At 47.8% G+C, this 18,413-nt stretch overlaps 1 protein-coding gene across 1 annotated transcript in view; it reads right to left on the reverse strand.

The window, feature by feature from the left end:
* The window catches only part of ACOXL (acyl-CoA oxidase like), a 358,184-nt gene that overhangs the window by 62,612 nt on the left and 277,159 nt on the right, over positions 1 to 18,413 (reverse strand). The window contains exon 18 of the mRNA XM_026449783.1: positions 8,162 to 8,232. Within this exon, the coding sequence (XP_026305568.1) occupies positions 8,162 to 8,232 (71 nt within the window). The remainder of the gene's footprint in view (positions 1 to 8,161; positions 8,233 to 18,413) is intronic.

An 18,413-nucleotide genomic window follows, 5' to 3' on the forward strand; every position in this document is an offset into this window, starting at 1 on the left:
AAACAGCTTGGTACTGGTACCAAAACAGAGATATAGACCAATGGAACAGAACAGAGTCCTCAGAAATAATACCACACATCTACAGCCATCTGATCTTTGACAAACCTGAGAAAAACAAGAAATGGGGAAAGGACTCCCTATTTAATAAATGGTGCTGGGAAAATTGGCTAGCCATAAGTAGAAAGCTGAAACTGGATCCTTTCCTTACTCCTTATACGAAAATTAATTCAAGATGGATTAGAGACTTAAATGTTAGACCTAATACCATAAAAACCCTAGAAGAAAACCTAGGTGGTACCATTCAGGACATAGGCATGGGCAAGGACTTCATGTCTAAAACACCAAAAGCAACGGCAGCAAAAGCCAAAATTGACAAATGGGATATGATTAAACTAAAGAGCTTCTGCCCAGCAAAAGAAACTACCATCAGAGTGAATAGGCAACCTACAGAATGGGAGAAAATTTTTGCAATCTACTCATCTGACAAAGGGCTAATATCCAGAATCTACAAAGAACTCAAACAAATTTACAAGAAAAAAACAAACAACCCCATCAAAAAGTGGGCAAAGGATATGAACAGACATTTCTCAAAAGAAGACATTCATACAGCCAACAGACACATGAAAAAATGCTCATCATCACTGGCCATCAGAGAAATGCAAATCAAAACCACAATGAGATACCATCTCACACCAGTTAGAATGGCAATCATTAAAAAGTCAGGAAACAACAGGTGCTGGAGAGGATGTGGAGAAATAGGAACACTTTTACACTGTTGGTGGGATTGTAAACTAGTTCAACCATTATGGAAAACAGTATGGCGATTCCTCAAGGATCTAGATCTAGATGTACCATATGACCCAGCCATCCCACTACTGGGTATATACCCAAAGGATTATAAATCATGCTGCTATAAAGACACATTCACATGTATGTTTATTGCGGCACTATTCACAATAGCAAAGTCTTGGAATCAACCCAAATGTCCATCTGTGACAGACTGGATTAAGAAAATGTGGCACATATACACCATGGAATATTATGCAGCCATAAAAAAGGATGAGTTTGCGTCCTTTGTAGGGGCATGGATGCAGATGGAAACCATCATTCTTAGCAAACTATCACAAGAACAGAAAACCAAACACCACATGTTCTCACTCATAGGTGGAAACTGAACAATGACATCACTTGGACTCGGGAAGGGGAACATCACACACCGGGGCCTATCGGGGTGGGGGGAGGGATTGCATTGGGAGTTATACCTGATATAATGACGAATTGATGGGTGCTGACGAGTTGATGGGTGCAGCACACCAACATGGCACAAGTATACACATGTAACAAACCTACACGTTATGCACATGTACCCTAGAACTTAAAGTATAATAATAATAATAAAAAAGAATCCCCTTTCTTCCATGTGGGGGCCCAATCCCATGCCCAGCCCCAGATGGATGAGTGGTGATGTGGGTACATGTGGTGCATGCACAGGGTGTGTGGCCACAACAGAGCCCCTGAGTGCCTCTGCTTGAGAGGCAGAGGGAACCCCTTGCTGGTTAGAGCCTAGGACTCTCTCAATGGCACGGGGCCAAGATGAGGTCCTTGGGCATGACAAGGGCCACCTGCAGAAGGAAGGACATCATGGTTTGCACAGTGCGTGATGGAAGGTGTGTGTAGTTAATTATTGGCGGCTAGGTTTGGTGCTTAAACTAGCTACCACCTACACAGGTTAAGAAAAGGAAGAAAAAGCAGTTAGAATGCAGGAAAGAGGGAAAAACCCCACCTCACCCACTTGACAGGCTCAAACTGCTGCTGCTAGCCGCCTGTGAGGCGGGGACAGTCCCCTGCAAATGCCCTGCTTAGACACTTGGGTTGCCGTGGCGAGCACCTTATGAGACAAAGGCGTGAAGGCCTTCTCCGAGCACAAAGGCAGACAAAGGCATTGGCCTGGTCCTGCAGGACCAGTCCTCATGCTGGATACCGAATGGCTCAATTACTATGCCTTAGACCAAGGAAGGGGGTGGGTGAGGAGGAGAACTTTGGGAGAAGTGAAGCAGAAAGAATCTTTGTGACAATGACAATTTAAGAAACACTAGACAACTAGCTTGCTGTGGTGCTTCTAAACCTTCTGCGGGGAGGTGAAGCAGTGGAGCGGTCATGTGGAAAATTCCCTTTCTCCTCCGTGCACAGTCATTCCCAAGCTGAGGGAAAGGCATTGTTTTCCTTGTGAAAACCCTCATTCTGGACAAGATTCCATCAGGCTAGGAGAAAATGCCTTCACCTGGGAAGAAGTTGTATTCAGTAAGCGTAGAGGACTGAAGGGTTGAGTCATGTCGGTCTCTTGGAGATTTTTGGTTTCCAGGAGGATTCAAATGTGTCTGATTTCTTAAAACGTAATTAGACAGAGAAAGGGTTGCATCTGGCCAGACCATGGTGGCAGGGGACGTGGAGGGAGGCCTGGCGTCCCTCCTTCCACACGCTCCCAGGCTTCTCTATGCATTTGGGGGCAGCATTCATACTTGACTGGTAAGAAATCCTAAGGAAGCTTCCAGCAGCATTCAGCCCCCACACCTCCCATCAGTGGAGCCTTGCTGGGGAGCTGTCTCCACAGGTTTGCTGTACCTAGGCTGCAGCTCTTGGCAGCTGTGCCCATCAACCCTGATGAGCCCCTGCACATCCCACTGGGTAGACAGCAGCTATGAAAACTGTTCTACACGTCTGCTTAGATCAAGGTATCATCTGCTGCACCACCAGACAGCCTGCCCACCTCAGCCAGCCCTCCACCTAGAACAATAGGGAGCATGGTTGCTCCAGGTGTGTGACAGCCCTGCCAAAGGTTGCAACTTAGGAGCAGAGATTCAAGCCAGTGCTATAAATAAGCCAAGCTTTATTTTCCTACAAGCAGCTTGGTTTTACTACTGTTTGCTGCTGTAAATGTGGTAGATATCAGATCCACCCGCAGACAGGCCTGCCTTGAGCCTCCCATGGTGCTCCTAGCCAGGTGCCTTTGGCAGGGTGACCGAGCCAGGCCACAGCTGGGACTGTAGCATGGGGAATGTTCCAGGCACTCACTCAACATCACTAGAGCTGGCAAGGCTTGCTCTGAGCCAACCCTTGTTCTACTGTCTTGTTCCAGGTATAAACTATCAGGCAAAGCTCCTTCAATACTAGCTCTTGTCTCCTGACCTGGTCAGAAGCATTTACCAGCAAGGGCCATTTTCCTCTGACCATTCTATGTAAATATTTTCCAGCTTTTCTGAGGGAGGCAGGGAGGCTCTGCAGGCGATGGCTTCAGGAAGTTTTAGTCCCATCTAGGCCCCTGGCTGGGGCTGTTATCTCCCACCCAAATTGGAGGCAGCTGCTGCCAGATGTGTAAGAAACTCCCAGGTGTGCAAGAACAAAATGAGGAGGTGTGATCATTTACATTCAGTAAATAATGGTGTGAGCACAGACTGTCACCAAGAGATCTGTCTTCCTGCCAACTTCTACACTAAACAGAGGCTCTGATTTTTAAGAGGGGACAATCCTGTAGGGGACAGAGAGGGTCTGGACCAAGCACTGAGAAAGAGGCCTGCTAGGCAAAGTCAAACCCTGTCATTGAGGGAGAGGCTTTGGCCTTGATTCAAAACTAGGCTGACCCAATGCCCTGGTTTGCCTGGGACAGTCAGGGACTGTGCCCACCATCCAAGTTCTATTTTTAATGGTGCCCCTTTTACTCACACACACAAAAAATCCATGTTTGGATGATGAGTTTTGTGATTACCCTATTCCAAAGATGAGAAGGAGTTAGGCTAGAATGCATCCAGAGTGACATGTAGGACATGGGGCCCCAAGAAAGTTCACTTGGCAGTGCCTAGAGGAAAGAGATGAGTGGTAGAAGGCCAGGTTGGTTCATTCTCAAGCATATTTAGAATTGCAGCCTTGTCGATAATTTTCCCTCATGACCTTGCAGAGTGTGATGCTGGAAGGGTCTTTGGGGTGGTCTAATTTACCTCCTCTCTTACTGGAAGAGGACATTAGGCTAAAAGAGATAAAAGTGACCTGCCCAAGGTTACACTCCAGTTGCTGGCAGAGTGGGGATAGAAACTTGTCCTTAAGGGGTCAGGTCCAGGTACTCTTTGCTGGGACAGAGGGAGATGGAGGACCCTGAAAGAGGCTGCAGAGGATGAACAGACACATGGAAACTTCCGTGGCAGCTCCAGGACAGGGAAGCACCCTAGACTACCCCACAGTTCCTAGATGGTGGGATGGGAGGACAGATACTGGTGGGGTTTAGACTTGCTGAGCTTGCTTGGATGTGAGCTCAGGTGACACCTGGAGTCACAGGGGACTGCAGGTGGAGCCAAGGGCAAATGGGCTCTCCAAGGTAGTGACCGAGAGGGACCAAAGAGATTAATTGGCAAATAAGACTAAGAATCAGTGAAGAAACAGGTAGGTATGGAGATCAAACGCAAACAGGATCAAATGAGTAATTTATGGAATCTAAATATTGTTCTATGGTTCAAATTGTAGTGAAATCTGAGAGGCAACTCCTGATAACAGCTACCTTACCCTTGGGTACCATTTCCCTAGCCCCTTCTTGGGTCTGCAGTGGTGCACAAACCTTAAGCCAGTAACAGCTTCTACCTCTGCTTGGTAGATGGGAAAGTGAGTCACAGAGAAGCTGGCTTTCTCCTATCTTACAGGACCTCAGCAACAACGGTGTGATTAACAAGCCTTGAGAGTGACTCCAGAAGCCTGCTACCACAGTACCCCCTGCGGTTCCAATGCAGTCACACCTCCTGTGTGTGCTCTCCTGTTGGTGAAGGGGTGGAGTGGTAGAGTTTTCTATGAATTTGCTCGTCTGAGTGGGCCCCGCAGGAAGAAGCCCAGGGCATGAGAGTCTGGAGACCCTGGCTTTCTGGTCCTAGTTCTATTGCTGGCTAACTAGCTATGCAGTGGTGGCTAGTCACTTCTTTTCCTGTCCCTCCTGCTCTTCCTGGTTGTCAGATGAAGGTTCTGGCTTGTGCCATCTTCAAAATCTCAATGCTTTTGTCTTTGCAGGGGGATCTGACCTTGGTTCAGTCATCTGCTTAGCTGTGAGTTCATCTCTTGCATCTTCTTGGCAGTCTCTCTATAGAGCATCTTCACAGGTTAGAGAAGGTAGAGCTGTGTGATTGAGGGAGGGGCTTTGGACTTGAGTCAAAATTAGGCTACCTGGGGCAATCATGGACCATGCCTGCCTTACAAGCTGCATTTTTAATGGTACCCCTTTAAATATTTGTCCTCAGGTCTCAACTACCTTTGACAATGTAGAATGCAACATTGGAACATATGACAATGTAGGAATGCATGCAAAATATAATTTAAAAAAATATCAGCTGGGTGCAGTGGCTCATGCCTGTAATAGCAGCACTTTGGGAGGCCGTGGCAGGTGGAACACTTGAGGTCAGGCGTTCAAGACCAGCCTGACCAATATAGTGAAACCCCATCTCTATTAAAAATACAAAAAATTAGCCAGGTGTGGTGGCAGACACCTGTAATCCCAATCAGTGGGGAGGCTGAGACAGGAGAATTCCTTGAACCCAGGAGGTGGAAGTTGCAGTGAGTTGAGATCGTGCCCCTGCACTCCAGCTTGGGCAACAGAGTGAGACTCTGCCTCAAAACAAAACAAAACAAAATCATATTTGGCCCAGATCTACGTTTTTTGCCTCCCACAAGTTTTCATGAGGTTAAGTTAAATATGTCAATTTATTGGCCGGGCGCTGTGGCTCATGCTCGTAATCCCAGCACTTTGGGAGGCCAAGGCAGGCAGATCACGAGGTCAGGAGATTGAGACCATCCTGGCTAACACGGTGAAACCCCGTCTCTACTAAAAATACAAAAAATTAGCCAGGCGTGGTGGCGGGCCCCTGTAGTCCCAGCTACTCAGGAGGCTGAGGCAGGAGAATGGCGTGAACCTGGGAGGCGGAGCTTGCAGTGAGCCGAGATCGCGCCACTACACTCCAGCCTGGGAAACAGAGCAAAACTCCATCTCAAAAAAAAAAAAAGTGAATTTATTTCAGACAGCCTGCAAAATGGATAGCTCACTAGAGCAAACATACAATCACCTGCAGGCTGACTGTAGTCAAAATAATCTACTGTCACCCTGAATAGGTTTTCTCACATAACATCTACAAAAACCCAGCATACCATTGTCACACCCACATGGTGCTTTCTGATATGTGACATTAGAAAACCTCAATCTCCTGAAAAAAATCACAAAATAGTTTCAGTATATATGAACTCAAGCACACGTTTTTGTTCAGTGAAGCTTCTTTCTTTGATGATGCCTGTTCAAATATTTGCAAATATTGAGAATACACCCAGAGAAATCATCCTCTGTTGCTGAGGCCACACAATCGGCAGAAACCAACAGGTAAGACACAAAGTAGTGAATGCCACTGGAGGTCACACAAATTCCAGGAAACCTCAGGCCATCTTAGCCTTCCTCTCCCACCCCCAAGCTGTTAGTTTCTAACTGAATGTGCTACAGAAGCCAGCCAGAATACCATGAAAGTCAGCAAGAAGGTGAAATGGTGAGAGGAGGAGGGGACTTTGGGTAGCATCTCTTTTCACCTCTCGCTCTAGATGTGAAGAAACTCAGAGGGGGCTGCGGCATCTCAAGTCAGGGAGGCCATGAGGACCACTAGAAGCAGGTCTGGAGGTGCGGTCTCTGGGGCTGGGCTCCGTCACTGCCCTCTCTACCCCAAAATGCCTCTGAGATGCCCACGTAACATCCAGGGGAGCCCAGGATTTCACCCCCTGAAAATGGGAAGGGATGGACAGTAGGGGAAGAACAAGAGAGAAGCAAGAAGAAGCAGATGGTAGGAGAAAACACTGGATGGAGGGAATAAAGACCAGAGGCCGGTCAGCAGAGAAAAGAGGTGAGCATCCAGGGCCCAAAAGCTGCTTCAAGGTCACGGAAAGTCAGCCTGCACCTGAAAGGAAAGGTCCTTGCAGAACAGAACTTAAAGCAGGAAACAGAGAATTAAGCGTGGAAAACAAGAAAGGCCTATGTGACCGAATCTATATCATTCTAAATCAGTGTATCAGATGCCTAGGACTCTGATAAATCAGGGTTCCCAGACAAACCCAACACTTGGTATGGGCAACACTTCTTTGTTATAAAACTAACATCACTGAAAGCTTTTTTTTTTTGAAGACCAAAAATATCACATCTTAGGCAAATGAGTTGAAAATCCCTCAGAGTGACACCCTATTTTTTTCCACCCATTTCTAAAGTCAGAGGACACCTGGTAAAGAAACTGGTTTTCAGGTAAAGAAATGCAATTCCTGGTGCCCGCGGTTTCCTGGTGGTACAGCACTGAAGTGACATCATGGAAATATTTGTGTCTCAAGGTCAGACTGCAGGGTTTCTGTGTGAAAGCATGAGTCTTAGTCAGTGGTGGGAAAGTGTGTGTGTGCACCTTTGTGATCTGCTGCTGTTTACTGCTCCCTGCTTCAAAGACAAAGTTTTAATTAAATCCAGGTGGGCAGCTTGCCAGGCTTTTCCACACTTTTGGCTCACCTAGGTATGCAGCCAAAGTGTAGGTTATACCATTTGGAAATGCCTCTGCTCCTGTCATTTGGAAGGAAATACACCAATGGTTACTTGGCGTGGGGGGCTGGGGGGAAGAAGATTGTCTTCCACTCAAGGGCAAGGAATCCATGACATAAGATGCTCATTCTGGTGGTGAATATGAACAGTCTAATTTGTGCAGCATTCCTTACGGTGACAAAAGTAGGAAGCAGCAGACTGGGAATGTATGGAATCCTTTGTCTTAATTAAAAATAAAGTAGGAGATATGGAATTTGGCCAAGCCTCATACATCTGCTTAAAAAAAAAAGCATCAAGACTCTGTCAGATAAGTTTAAATAGAACCAACTGAGCCCTCTGGAGAGTTAAATAGATTCCCCATTCGTGTGGACACCCACTCTCCTGTCACTTTCCCGCACTCTGCAGGCAGCAGTGGTGCTCATTAACCAGCAACCCTCCAATTCGCCTATGACAAGCTTATCCCCCTGGAGCACACGATTCAGAGATGATAAATTTACTCCCGCTTGTAAAAATGAAACTCTCCTCAGGGCAATAAAAACGCTCTGAACCTTTAGGAAATAAGTTCTTTATCTGATAACCTACTTTCATTAACAAAGTCTGGTCCTCTTGGTCAGGACAGCTCTTCACTGCCAGGGAGAACTGCTCTAAGGTAACTGGAAGGGAAGAAATGGAAATTGTGAATGACTTCACTTCCACCTCTGAGCCCTTCTGATGGAGGACACTGTGGTTAGACGTAAATAGCATGCTGTCCGTCCTTCCCTGGTGACATGACAGAGCTCCCCAACTGTCCCCTGCATGGGGCAGGGGCCCCCACACAGTGACTTCTCCACTCCATCAGATAGAGTCATTACAGTAGAGTACAAGGCCATTCTCATCAGCAAAGGTCCTCCCTGAACTGCCAGGAGGTCCTGGGTTCAGCTTCCTTTTGGGCCATCTTGTCCCCAGAGATGACACTCTATCCCCAGTTCCTGGGACCTTCACTGAGAAGACTCCACCTGCCTTTGTAAATCTGACAGTGCTAATTTTTAAAATCTCAATCTTCCATCACGATTTCCATGGCTTTAATTCTTCTCTTGGTGTATGGCCCCGAGTGTTGACTCAAACCCCATAAACTCCCCCATATATATGAAGTCATCTTTCTCCAACCAACCTTCTCGAAGAGAATAGGGAAGAGAAACCCAAGAAGGTTTACGAAAAAAAAGAAAGTTTTAATAATCCAACGAAATTGGCCATGAAAGCCCTAGAAATGTTAATCTAGAAAAAATTTACACAAATTACATTCCTCGTCTCATATTTATGGCCAGGTTCTCATCAAAGGCTCACTTACGTGGTCACTAATGTTTATTTTGGTTTAAGCCACAGACTGCCCTCCTGTAGGCTGTGTTGACTACATTGTTTCATGCTTGAAAATGCTCCCACAATTCTCTGCCACCCTCAGATTTAAAACCACTTATCTGACAGGCATTAAGGCTTTTACTAAGTTAACCCATCTAGATTAGCCTTTGATTGTTATACTCAAAGCTGCATTCACTCTTTACCCACTATGACCCTTCATTGCTCTCTGCTGGGAACAGTTCTGCCTCTTGTCTTTGAGTAGAGCAAAACTCAGTCCTCCAGTTGAATATCCCAAGCCCACCTGTCCAGCCAATAAAGCCACTGATTGCCCTCCAGTCCCATCCCAACCCCCACAGATCCCACTAAGGTGGGCAGAGCTAAACTCAGCCTCAAGGCTGAGGGACAGTCTGATTCCAATGATTTGACCTCAAGCAGGCCTGGATGTCATGTCTACAAATACAGATATTTTAAAGAGAACTATATCAGCAATAATGAATTTTCATCAAGAAAATATTGTCTGGGTAGGTTGTTTGTAGTTTTCAATGTTACTCTAAACTAGAATTCCTTAGACTGCTTTCACCTCTGACTAAATGACTCCATGCAATCTTGACTGCTATCAATTGTTTCTGGTGCTGATTATCTCTTCCAAGTTTAAATTTTGCTCTTATCCAGTCAAGACATACTTGGGATCCATAGAGAGATCAGTGTTGCCTTCCACATGCTCTCCAATGCATATACCCACCCAGTCTTCAATTGGCTGAAGCCAGTGTTAATTATATAGAATCATCAATTTAATCTTTTTTTAAAGTTAACTTTGCCTATAAAAGGGGCTCAGTAGAAACTTGTACAGTGAGATAAGGGCCAAAGCTGTGTTAAGTTTACACAGATGCTTTTGCTCTCACTCATTCAGAATACACCTGCCTGGGAAAGATCCTGGAGGCAAGACCTCTCTCCCTCAACTCCGTTCCTGGTTTCGGACTTTTGCTGTGACCTGATTTGGTGTGATAACATATTGATCTCTGACTACTGTCTGAGGATGGCTAAAGAATAATCTACAAATTCAGGTGCTAGGTTTTCTTTAGATCACCTTTTTAAGGTCGCTATTTTATGTGGTAAAGGTTTATGCTGTAACTTAGAATCTTACTTAGCGCAGGTCAGGGAAATCGAAACACTTGCTTCCTTAGAGAGCTACTGTACTGGATTCTCACCGATAGCTCTCTCCTCTCTGCGGTGACCCTGCGTTCATACTTCTCACTGCCTGTGCACTGGACTCCATTACGATACTTCTCGTTGTCATAGACATAGCACCCACTTCAAGTTACCTTGAATTCTATACATCCAATCCAAACCAGTCGACTTCCATACCAAGCCAGCCCTTTCCAACTTTTTCCCATTTCTGTGGGACTGTCATCCTCCAGCCACCAGGCCACTGAGCCTGATTCTTTGATTTCTCCTTCAGGACCCCATGCCTGCTGACTCTTGTACCATGATGTCCCTTGAATGCACCGCTTTCCCACAGTAGTGCTGCCACTTTGATTCCTGGAGAACTTCTCACTCATTCCCAGCCTCCATGCCCACCGCTGCCACCACTCTGAACCTGGCCCTGCTGGAGCCCCGTGCCTATGGCCTGCATTCCTCCTCACCATGCCAGGCCTAGCCCCTCTTCCCCACGCAAACCACCCTGATGGCTCCTGACTCTCACTCATGCAGGGTTCTATCTTGGGTCATGCGCTCCCTCCCTGTCTCCTCAGGTTGTCCAAGATCCCACCTGATATGGTTTGGTTGTATCCCCACTCAAATCTCATCTTGAATTGTAGCTCCCATAATCTCCACATATCGTGGGAAGGGACCTAGTGGGAGGTAATTGACCATGGGGGTGGTTACCCTCCATCCTGTTCTCATGATAGTGAGTGAGTTCTCATGAGATCTGATGGTTTTATAAGGGGCATTTCCCCCTTTTGCGTGGCACTTTTCCTTCCTGCCACCATGTGAAGAAGGATGTGTTTGCTTCCCCTTCTGCCATGATTGTAAGTTTCTTGAGGCCTCCCCAACCCTGCAGAACTGTGAGTCACTTAAACCTCTTTCCTTTATAAATTACCCAGTCTTGGGTATGTCTTTATTAGCAGTGTGAGAAAGAGCTAATATACCACCCTTCTCCAGGGCCAGCATGGGGAGTAGTCTCAACACAGGTTTGGCATCAGACAGACCTGACCTTAAACCTTCCCTCTGCCACTTCCAGCTGTGCATCCTTAGACAAGTCACACAGCCTTGCTGAGCCTCACTTCCTCATCAGTGATGTGTGGAGCCCAGAGCCCACTTGCTGGAGCAGGTGTGAGGCTGTGTGTGAAGAAATGGTGCTGGCAGTGAGTCTGCACTCCATCTCAGGTTCCTGTACGAAGCTCTCTCTAAGTCTGCCCTGTTCCCTGTTTGATGTCTTGATATGACACATGACACATGGGGTTTTTCTTTCCCCATCAGTCTCTAGTGTTTAGATGTCTGCGCTGCCCTGGCCTCAGGATAGGGTGCAGGAGATGGACTTGCATCCTATCCCAGACTCTGTCCTGTCCCCATGATGTCCAGCATGCCCACAGCCATGACCCCATTTTGTGGAACTGGACCGAAGTGGACTTATAGGAACACAAGGCCACACTCCAGTCCAGTTCCCTTCATGGGCTGGCTGAGTATTACTGAGCTAGCAGCCTACAGCCCTTTCTACACAGATGACAAAAACCAACCTTGAGAACAGAGGCCCAAGAAAAGAAGCATGCACCTATGTCTCGGGTTTTTCCTCCCACCCTAGATGTCAGTGTGACACAAGCTCCTATGCCAATGCAGGTTTCTTTCTCCCCTCACCCCACTCTTCTTTCTACCAAATCCCAAAAGAGAAGAAGGGGTGAAAACCATTAGGTTTTCATAAAGACATACCCGAGACTGGGTAATTAATAAAGGAAAGAGGTTTAACTGACTCACAGTTCTGCAGGGTTGGGGAGGCCTCAGGAAACTTACAATCATGGCAGAAGGGGAAGAAAACACGTCCTTCACATGGTAGCAGGAAGCAGTGCTCAGCAAAAGGGGGAAAAGCCCCTTATAAAACCATCAGATCTCATGAGAACTCACTCACTATGAGAACAGTCTGTGCGGCCCCTTCCCTGATAGCTGATTCACTGACAACTTGCAAGAGAAGCCTCATGACAAGTTGACATTTCATGACCCCTCCTTTCTTCCTCCCCAACTTTTAAATAGGAGGAAAAAAAAACTCAAAATGAAAGCATTTGTCGTATCTACTTTCTTCTACCTTTGTTGCTGATTCAAGGGGTTGACTTCCTAATGAAAATAAGATACGCAGCCAAACCAGTGCCAACAAAATGCAAGGTCTCACTGGGGCATGAGTCTCCCTAAGGGACTCTCGGCGGAATCACTTTCTTGCTTCAACATGCATTGTCTCAACTGCTCTTAAGTGTTCCAGTACCGTTCATGTCAGTAGTGGGAGGCCGAGGCTTCCACCTGTCTGAGTAGAGTTACATTCTCCTTGGTTAAACCTTTCCGCCTTTGTGTGACAAAAGAAGGGAGAACAAGAGACTTTTAGGTAACAAGTAGCTTTGAGGTTGGGGATCAAGGAGAGGAAGCATAGGGAAATAAACACCTGATTCAAGTAAACAATGGTCATTTGGGAGAAAAAAATATGGAGCAGCATGAAACAGGTTTTCTCTTCTGTGTATCTGCTGCAATGATCGGCAGAAAATTATCTACAATGGCCTCATCCCCTGCAGTCATTGCTGTAAGGTAGAACCTTACAAAATGGGAGATACCTAACACTCAAGGAAACGGTTGCACCTAGAATAAATTTCATTATAACACGCTGTTTCAAATAAGGGGGAAGATGAAGCAAAGCAAACCCACAATACCATTGTACTGATTTTCCTCTTGAAATATTGCTGGTCAGTTTGGGCACCTGCCGCTAAGTCAGCAGGTACAGTTGACCCTGACTTATAACCTGCACCTGGGGCTGCAGTGCTCAGAAATCCTGTCTCAGAATGTTCTCTCAGCTTCTCTCTCAATCTTTGTGCCAGGGCCCTAGATAACAGGGGCTCTGCCCCTGGGGCTAAGCTTTAGAGGGCCCTGCCCATGGGGCTATGGGGACTGCCTACCTGGAACCTGCACCCACTCCTCCAGGGACCAATACTCTCATTTCCTGACCTAAACACCTTAAGCCTCTTTGCTGCGATGTGTTGCTGCTGGGGAGCCACACAACTGCCGTGTCCACTCTAGACCCATGGGGTAGCCAAGGGGCAGCTGATTGCAGGCGTGTGGACAGACCTTGAGTGTCTAGACCAGATGATCTGCACAGTGTGGGGTAGAGCTGGAGGTGCAATGAGAGAGAGGTGGGCCAAGGAGCTGCTTCTCACCATGCTGCAGAGTTCACACAACTGCTAGGAGCCTGGGCATTCTAAATTCAAATCTGGCCTTCTGGATGAACAAAGCTACATTTGTCAGGGCAGTAGGGCAGAGTAGATTTTCTTCAGCAAGTTGTAAGCTTGCTTTGTAATTCTGCCCTGGGCCCCACATGGGAGGGGCAGGCTCCTGGTAGGGAAGTAAGACCTGGCACTAAAATACCAGGTTCACCCAGACCTCTTCAGCATCTAAGCCCTCTGTCCCTGGAAAGAGGAGATTGCACCAGCTGAGCTTCAGTCTGGTAGGGGAACATGGCTCTCATCTCAGATACCTATGGTGAAGATGAGGAAGCCAGCTTCCTTGTAGAGGTGGCAGAAATATGGGGGCTGACACCTACCCCTCCATGGACAGTTCCCCTGGAGGAGTTTGATGGCTGAGCATTGCTGGGAACCAGGCACCCTTCTCCAGAGGCAGCGACCTCCCTTACTGAGGCTTCCCTGGCACCAGGAGTAGAGGGCCCCACGTCTCCTCACCAACCTCTCCTTGGGAGCCTTGAGGGTCAAGCTCCCCAGCACCCATACCTGAGGGTCCTGGCCAGGGGCTCCTTATCAGTGACTCCTTCTCCACTGACTGCACCATGAGGTGGGACACTGCGGCCACTGTCCCTCAGCCCTCTCCTCCCACCTGTGTGTGACTGCAGCACTCTCAGATCATCGTGCAGAGCTGTCTGCCACTCCAGACAGCGTCTAAAGTCCCCCACCCACCTCTTTTTCATAACACAACAGAGAAACGTTGAAAGAGAGAGAGAGAAACAAAAAGGCTTCATTTTGCAGAAAGAACTCTGACTTTGTTTTCAGAATCAACACTGAGGGTTGACAGGGGCCTTTAACTTCTTTGCAACCAGCAGTCATGGTGCAACAAGTCTGCACATTGAGATGTGGTGGGGGGTGTGGAGCTGGCCCTTGGGGAACCTCCACGAGAGGGTGAGGGCCCTGCTCGCTGTCACCCAGCCTGCCCTGTCAGAGTACCTCTTCCAGAGAGAGGCAGAGCATGACACGGGTGGCCCTCCTTTTCTCTGGCCCCACACCTGGGAGCCCACAGGAGCCAGTATGCATCTCTTCTCAAGCAGACAAGCTCTTGGTCTATAACCAAGTCTCAACATGTTTTCTGCCCTGAACACTGGGATCTCAGCACTTCCCAAGGGACAGCCTCCTCCAGGATGGCAATGGGCCATTACTCCTCCAATGCCAACCCTCCTTTTGACTCCCACTGCCATCACCTCTTTGCAGATCTTTGTCCTCTGGCTTGCTGGTCACACCCACTTGTTCTGGACTCCATCCTCCATCCAGCTCCACTCTGGGTGTCTTTCTCCAAAGCACTACATCCCCTGAAGCTAGGAAACTTTCCCTCCAGGGAGTCCTGGTGTGATGGTCCCTCTCCTACTCCTTCCTTTCCCTGGCCACCTACTGCTGCCCAGCAGAGGCTAAGCTCCATGATGTAGCATCCAACACACCTCATGACCCACCCTGGCCCACTTTTCCAGGCTCATATTCTCACTATTGTTTCTTGGCCTTTCTCCCAAACACCTTCCTCCTGACAAGGCATGCGTCTTGTCATTCCCTGTTCAAGTCCTTCATTCTGCCACCTCCACTTCTGTCCACTCTGTGGCTTCTCCCCATCCTGCACAACCACGTCCCCACCTTCAGGATCCTATGTATGTTTCAAGACCCAGCACGAACGGGTCTTCTGTGACACCATGTGTGAGCCTGTGGCTTTGCACAGAGCCTGCACCTCTCACGGGCTCTCCCGCTCCACATATGTGTGGCCTCAGTGTTCACATCCTATTCCCTCTGCTGGATTGAAAAGCATCACATTGTTCTGATAGTCTGAGTCCTAAGTCTGGCAAATAGGAGGTACTGAAAACCTTCTAAGCAAATAAACTAAGTGAGTCTATACTAAGACTAAGACTGTATTTCCCTAGGTAGGCAAAATGCCAATTTGGCCAGTCCCGGGGATGGGAACGTAATGGGGGCTGACTGACATCTTGGAAGTCTTTATTCTAGACTGAACCTTGGGAGCGAGACGTGGAGAACTGGTTGCCAAATCCTAGATGTGAGCAGTTCCCAAAGGGGCTGGGGGGCCTGAAGGAGCCCAACCTGCCTGCCGTGTTCGGGGCTCAGGGAGAAAAGCAGCTGCCCTCTCTCCACATGGGGGGCATTGCACACCCGAGACATTCATCCTCCTTCTTACGGCTCTCTGCTGGTTGCTACGGGAACAATCTGTAGTCTTTTGCTCAGGCACAAAGTCAGGAGACAGAGCACAGTGGTCACCTGCTTTCCTGAAAGGCAGGGCCCTTTCAGCCTGGGGCAAATGCACCATTCACTCAGGAAGAGATGATGGTGCCGCTCATCTGGACCCTTTCTGGAGCCCAGGGGCGCCCTGTGTGCAGGGGGATGCCCTCCCCAGGATGGACAGTGGCACGCTCTCCCCTATTTGACATGGTCTTGGCTCACCATGGCCAAAGGCTGCTTCCTGGGGCCTGCTGCAGTCTCAGCCGAGAGCAAGGTGTACAGCTGGGGGCAGCCAGAAGCAGCAGCCACTGTCACCGCATCTTTTCCCCAGTGTCATCTCCAGCAGCCAGTGTGAGCCTCCCCATGGCCCAGCTCTGTTCCCCCTGCAGATCCCCTTTCCCCTGCATGGAAGGACAACTTTGACACTAACGCTCAGCGGGAGGCCACCACCACCACCATCACTGTCCCATCAGCGGAACAAGAGTCAGCCCATTTTGGGAAACAAACCCTGTGGACCCCAGTGTCACACTTAAATTGGGAAGACAATGGATAGGGCGGCTGCAATTGCCTCGGGCGTGGCATCCATCCTGTTTTCCACCCTGCAGGGATTCACCCTCCCATTTAATATAGTGCTCAGGCTCAGGACCTGAATGTTATGAGGCCCCGCGGTCCTCTCTGCCACGCGCCTGTCTCGGCGTCTGCATGTGTGGCCCCAGGTCACGCATGCGCCACACGTCCAAGCTGAGTTGGACCCAGTTCTCTCCTCTCCACCTTGGTGCCCAGAAGCAGCCCTTCCCTTGTCACCCTTGGCTTTTCCTCCTACCTTACCCTCCATCTGGAGGCCGTTCAGGCTCCTTTGTCCTCACACTTCCAGAACCGCCCCCACTCCATGCAGACCTGCTGCTGTTGCTTCTCAGTTCCTGTCCTCAGAGCTGTTCACCTCCACACCTGAAGCAATCTTCCCAAAGCTTTCCCCCAGACTCCGCACTGCTGGTGGGAGTTGACAATGACAGCTACTGGCCTTGGCACTCAGGCCCCGTGAGACCCTGCTGTTCACCCTCACATTGGCCCTACACCCCGACCACACCAAGCCACAAGCACTTTCCCAAGTCATCCACGCACTTCATGCCTCCCTCCTTGTTCTTCCATCTGCTGGGAATGTCCTTTCCACCTTCCGGATAGCTAAATTCTACCTGCCCTTCAAAAGGCAAAGTCTCAAATGTTGCTTGCCTCACTGGAACTTCGTGGGGAGCCGCGTGGACCCTGCACCCCCTGCCCAGCTTGTGTCTCTTCTGTGTTCTCTCAGGGCTGCTAGTCTAGGGGCTCTCATCTCACTTCTGACCAGTGCTCCTCGGGAGCAGGGGCTGTTTCATACTGGACCTTTTATTCCTGGAGTGTAATGTAGTCCTTCGCCCACGGCAGGCCTTCAACAAATATGGGGCGAGAAGGGTGGATAAGGGAATGAAGGAAGGGTGCTCCCCATCAGGATTGTTTCTGAAGGATAACTAAATAGATGCCAGATTCAGGAGGCGCAGCTCCATAGTTTCAATGTTTATTTTTCATGCAGCAGTAGAAGGCTGAGAGAGGGAGCAAGCTGCAGCTTCTCAGGACCTTCTGCTGTATTGGCCCTATGGTCTGAGGCAATATCGTGATTCTCTTCCATAGGACCAACGCGGTCTGTGTGCTTCTTGCAAGAAGAAAGAAGAGAGCAAACTGAGCTCAGCTGCTCACAGCTGCCACAGGTCCTGGGCAGCTGGGACCTTAGGCACCTCTGGTGTTAGGGCAGAACCTGGGTGTCTCCTTAAAATAGCACAATTACTAGAAAAACTCAACTGCATGTCCATGGCCTGGAATGGGTTTGCATAAAATTTATTTTGCCTTAAACTGCTCAGGATTGAAGGATGATAAAATATGCACAAGGCAAGCAACTCTAATATCCACTGCACCAAGAAGCTGGTTTACATACTGAGAAACAGCTGTTTTGAACATTTTTGAAAGCCATTTTGTTCTGCTATGTTATGTTTTCTAGACTAACCTACTTGCATGATTCATGCACTTTAATCTTCCAGCTCACAGAAAGAACTGGTTAGAAGCCATCTCTACTACAAAGTCCTTTTTTGCTGCACTCCTGGACACAGCAGAATTTTCACCCATAGTTATAAAAATCTATGAGAATTATTTTATTTTCCAGGTGGCCAATGAAGGGAGAACTTCTGAGGGATTTTCAGGGGCAAAAAAGAATCTCAAAAGATAGGTGCCAGCAGTCTCTACACCTAATGTTATATAAAAATTCAAAAGTATTCAATATGCCTTGATATGCCAGAGCTGAGATTCTACGTGTCAGTAGACAAAGGTGAAATACTGGTGAAAACCTCACTTTTAATTACCTTGTGATCATTTTCCCCCTCTAACATTCTGTGCTACTTTAAGTAGATATCAAAACTTGTTAAACGATTTTATCTCAGACGATAAATGCTGCTTTTTTTTTCTTTTTGGTTCTCATGTTTCTGAGTAAAAGCCATCATTTTCAAGTTAATAGAGCATTATGTTTTCTCTGCAAATAAAATCTCATAAGTCATAAGCAAAGAGAGAGGTAAATTCATAAAGAGGAGACAAAGCACTATTTTTCCTCCTGGCACTTGGGATCTCTGATAGGTTAAAAATGATGTTTTTATCTCTGGTGATTTATCAAACTCGAGATTTCACAAAAGATAAACAGATGCATTGAAGAAATAATACATCATCTTAATGCTTCATTTTGACACTTTTGGTATCTAAAGAGCATGTATCTTAAAGATCTCCCCTCCAAAAACTCA

This window comes from Piliocolobus tephrosceles, chromosome 15 (assembly GCF_002776525.5).
Source record: "Piliocolobus tephrosceles isolate RC106 chromosome 15, ASM277652v3, whole genome shotgun sequence".
NCBI lineage: Eukaryota > Metazoa > Chordata > Mammalia > Primates > Cercopithecidae > Piliocolobus > Piliocolobus tephrosceles.